This window comes from Grammomys surdaster, unplaced genomic scaffold (assembly GCF_004785775.1).
Source record: "Grammomys surdaster isolate TR1022 unplaced genomic scaffold, NIH_TR_1.0 121744, whole genome shotgun sequence".
NCBI classification, from domain to species: Eukaryota; Metazoa; Chordata; class Mammalia; order Rodentia; family Muridae; genus Grammomys; species Grammomys surdaster.
The window spans coordinates 1-4230 of NW_021617462.1; the positions used below are offsets into that span (position 1 = coordinate 1).

The 4230-nt window shown below is 52.2% G+C and overlaps 1 protein-coding gene across 1 annotated transcript; it reads right to left on the bottom strand.

The window, feature by feature from the left end:
* Positions 1-144: 144 nt before the first annotated feature.
* Positions 145-3929, bottom strand: LOC114636072 (basal cell adhesion molecule-like; the record flags this gene model as incomplete). The annotated part of the gene is made up of 3 exons (XM_028784370.1): positions 145-286; positions 389-507; positions 3773-3929. Coding segments are annotated over 3 exons (418 nt in total), but the record flags the coding sequence as incomplete, so codon positions are not given.
* Positions 3930-4230: the final 301 nt, after the last annotated feature.

Here is a 4230-nt window from a genome sequence, read left to right on the forward strand (position 1 = left end):
GTGCCAACTTCTGGCCTCAGGCATGTACATACATGCACAGACACACACACTGGAATAGCTACATATACCACATATGCACACACAAACATAAGAAAGATAAAAAGACCGACACTGTATCCACATAAACCACCCAACCATCCAAACCTTGGACCACAAGCTGGAAACTCTGTGTGCGGCTCAGGAGGGGGACTGTGGGTGTGGACGCCTCACATGTGTAGGTGCCAGCTGAGTCAAAGGTCACAGAGTCGAGAGAGAGCACGGGGCCATCTGCAAGGGTCACAGAATCCTAGGGAAGGGAGAGGAAGAAAGCCAGGCAGGGCCATGAGAGGATGAGAGACAGGCGGGGGTGGGTGGCGCCCGAGGCCCCACAACTCTCTCTTCCAGTCACCTTGGTCCAGCGCACAGTAGGAGCAGGCAGGCCTCTAGCGGAGCAGTTCACCACCGTGCCACTGCTGTTCAGGAAGACGAATTGCTCCTCAGGCGTGCTCAGCTCCAACGGATCCAGGTCTGCAGTGGGGAAAACATGGTCACATTCCCAAGGCCATTGCTCATGCAACCAGGTCCTCTAGAGGGTTTCCAGGGGCAGACAACGCCATGTTGTTCTATTCCAGTACAATGACATGTCTACCTTCTACCCCGGCCCATCAGCAGATGCCAGAGGAGCCGCTCTAAAGAATGCACTATCTGACCGGCAGAGGCTTTATGGTGCTGAGGATGGAACTCAGGGCCTCCCACCTGCCAGGCAAGCAAATGCACTAGCACTGAGCCACGCCCCCAGCCCCTCACTTGGGGATTCTAGGCAGGGGCTCTACCACTGAGCCACGCCCCCAGCCCCTCACTTGGGGATTCTAGGCAGTTGTTCTGCCTCAGCGCTGTGCCTCCAGCTTTTTGCATGAGCTCAAATTTTTTGTCTCTCTTCTGTGCCAACCCATTCCATCTCCAAAACAGCTTGACTGGCTTGGGCCAGCAAGATGACTCAGTGAATAGACACCATTAAGCCAGACAACCTGACTTCATGCTTCCAGACCCACATGGTGGAAGGAGATAATACTCTGGCGAGTTACGCGCACATATGCACATGCGCACAATGAATTAAAATGTAGCGATAATTGTAACTCATCAGACAACCTGATGGGTCCATGGCTAGGTATAAATACAAGGGGTAGAGCATTTGTTTTGCACAGCTAAGACCCGGTGTTCCATTGTTAGCGTCTCAAAAGACAACAACTAAATTCTGGCTGGTTTGGTGGACCGTGCCTATGATTCCAGCACTTGTGAAACCGAGGCTAGAAGATATGAGTTTCAGGTCAGCTCAGGTTACATAGTAAGACACCGTTAACAGAAAGAAAGATTTTCTTTATATGACCCCACCTTACCCTGTCCTCGCCATCTCTGCACTATTCCTCACTTGTTTTATTTTTTATTTTATTTAAAAAAATGTTTTTTTGAGACAGGTTTTTCTGTGTAGCCTTGGGTGTCCTGAAACTCACTCTGTAGACCAGGCTGGCCTCGAACTCATAAAGATCCACCTGCCTCCACCTCCTGAGTTCTGGGGTTAAAGGCATGTGGCACCATTGCATACTTATCCCTCACTTTTTAAAAGTTGTATCTCTATTGTTTATTGTGTGTGCATGCACGAGTGCCACGGATCGTGTATGAAGGTCAGAGGACACTTGCTGGAGATGCTTCTCTCCCTCCTTCATGCGAGACCCAAGAATCAAACACCGGTCGCTCGGCTTGGCAGCAAGCTCCTTGGCTTACTGAGCCATCTTGCCTGCCCATTTCCTCACTTGTCTCAATCTGTAGTCCTCCACTGAGCAGCCCAAGGGATGTTTTTAAAGAACACTGGTCCATCTTCATCTTTCCACAAAATCCTGTCATGTCTTCCCAGTACTCTTGGCATCATGGCCAAACTGCCACAGCCTACAAGAGCCTGCGCAGTCTATGAACACTGCCTTTCTTCCTCCCTACCTGCTTACTCAGAGACCCTGTGTTTAGGTTTAGTTTTTCTCGAGAACACCAAGTTCACCGCAAGGGCCTTTGCACAGGCTTTCTCTGCCTGCAGCAGAAGCTTCTAGCTCTGTGGATCTCACGTATTCTTCTTCAGTATCATTTCTTATCTGTGTCCCCTCCTCTCAGAGGCTCCCCTGCCCCGTTGCTGTGGACACCCCGATCTCAGGATCTCTTTTCCAACACCGACAACTGATTCCTCCAGCTGCTGCGAGGGGCCAGCAGCTGTCAACCCTCAGCTGTCAGCCCTCTGTGGGAATGCCCTCAACTGTAAGGAGCCTCTCAACCAAGGTCATGCCCTTCCCTGTACAATACACAGACAATCAGGCCCAGCTCCTTCATCATAGCCGGGGATCACTGTGGATTTCGATCCCCCTACTCCCGCCCCAAGGCCTTTTGCAAACTACAGTCAAACTTCGTCTCCTGGTCATCCTTGCTGCTTCCGCATGCAGGGGCTTTCCACAAACATTCTACCTGCAGACCCAAACTGTGACAATTCTGTGTCACCTGACAGCTCTGTCATACCAACGCTACTGCTATAAGACACACTAATGGGACTAAAAGGATGTGGACTAGCACTCGCCTTCTGTCTCTGCTACTGTAGTGGGGCTACATAGTAAGTCCAAGGCCGGCCTTGCTTCAGGAGACTGCCTCAACTAAAACAAAACAACCAAACATAGGCTGGAAGTGCTGGGGGCGTGGCTCAGTGGTAGAGCCCTGCCTAGAATCCCCCAGTGAGGGGGCTGGGGGCGTGGCTCAGTGGTAGAGCCCTGCCTAGAATCCCCCAGTGAGGGGCTGGGGGCGTGGCTCAGTGGTAGAGCCCCTGCCTAGAATCCCCCAGTGAGGGGCTGGGGGCGTGGCTCAGTGGTAGAGCCCCTGCCTAGAATCCCCCAGTGAGGGGCTGGGGGCGTGGCTCAGTGGTAGAGCCCCTGCTTAGAATCCCCCAGTGAGGGGCTGGGGGCGTGGCTCAGTGGTAGAGCCCCGCCTAGAATCCCCCAGTGAGGGGCTGGGGGAGTGGCTTAACAGTAATCCACTTGCCTAGAAGCCAGGGATTCTATATAAAAGAGGCTAGGCATAGCTGTGCAAGTTTAATCTTTGTGCTAAGGAGGCAGAGAGGTAAAAAGATCTCTGAGGCATTTTGGCTGGCCCGCTAGTCTAGGTTAGGTAGAGAGCTCCGGGTCAGTGAAGAGATCCTTCTCAAAAAACAGTGTCAATCCTGAGGAAAGATAGCTAAGGTTGACCTCTATCCTTGGCACAACACATGCACAGAATGTGTGAACATGCACACACACACACACACACACACCAGAGCTTTCTTCCTAGTGAAGTAAACTGCTAAAGCTTTTTAAAAAACAACTCAGGATCAGAAATCAATGGACTTAAAATTGAAGAGTTAGGAAGGAAGAGAGGAGCTTGTTGGAGGTTCAGCCTCCAGGGGGTGGGGTAGGGATGGGAGAGCCAGTTGATGGTAAAGCTGCTTGGGTGAATACAGATGGTTCAAGACGGACCTGATCTGGCCGGGCGGTGGTGGCTCACGCCTTTAATCCAGCACTTGGGAGGCAGAGGCAGGCGGATTTCTGAGTTCGAGGTCAGCCTGGTCTACCGAGTGAGTTCCAGGACAGCCAGGGCTACACAGAGAAACCCTGTCTCGAAAAAACCAAAAAACAAAAAAAAAAGAAAAAAAAAAACGAGGGGGACCCAGAGGGAGAGGGGCGGATGAAGCCTGACCCCACCCTATCCTCCCTCCTCCCAAAGCGCTCACAGGCCACTCGCAGCCTTAGCTTCTTGACAAGTTGTACTTCCTCATCGGCATCGTAGTCCTCCACTCTGCAGCCATAGATACCGCTCTGGCTCCGATGCACCTCCTCCAGGGTCAAGTTTCCCTTGAGGTTAACATTCAGCTGTTCCTCCTGGGTACCCTGAGTGAGAGGATGGGACACCAGATTCAGTAGCTGTTCTCGGGGAGAATTGGGGGTGGAGTCATGGGTCATACTTGGTTAGAATCTGTTCAAGCCAAGGGTCAGGAGGTCATACAAGTTGGGTGTATCCTCCAAACCATTTCAAGTCAAGGTCAGAGGTCCTTTAGCTCAAAGGTCCTCCCCAAGTCAAACACCCCCTACTCTGTCAAAATTACCAGCTGGGGCTGGGGGCGTGGCTCAGTGGTAGAGCCCCTGCCTAGAATCCCCCAGTGAGGGGCTGGGGGCGTGGCTCAGTGGTAGA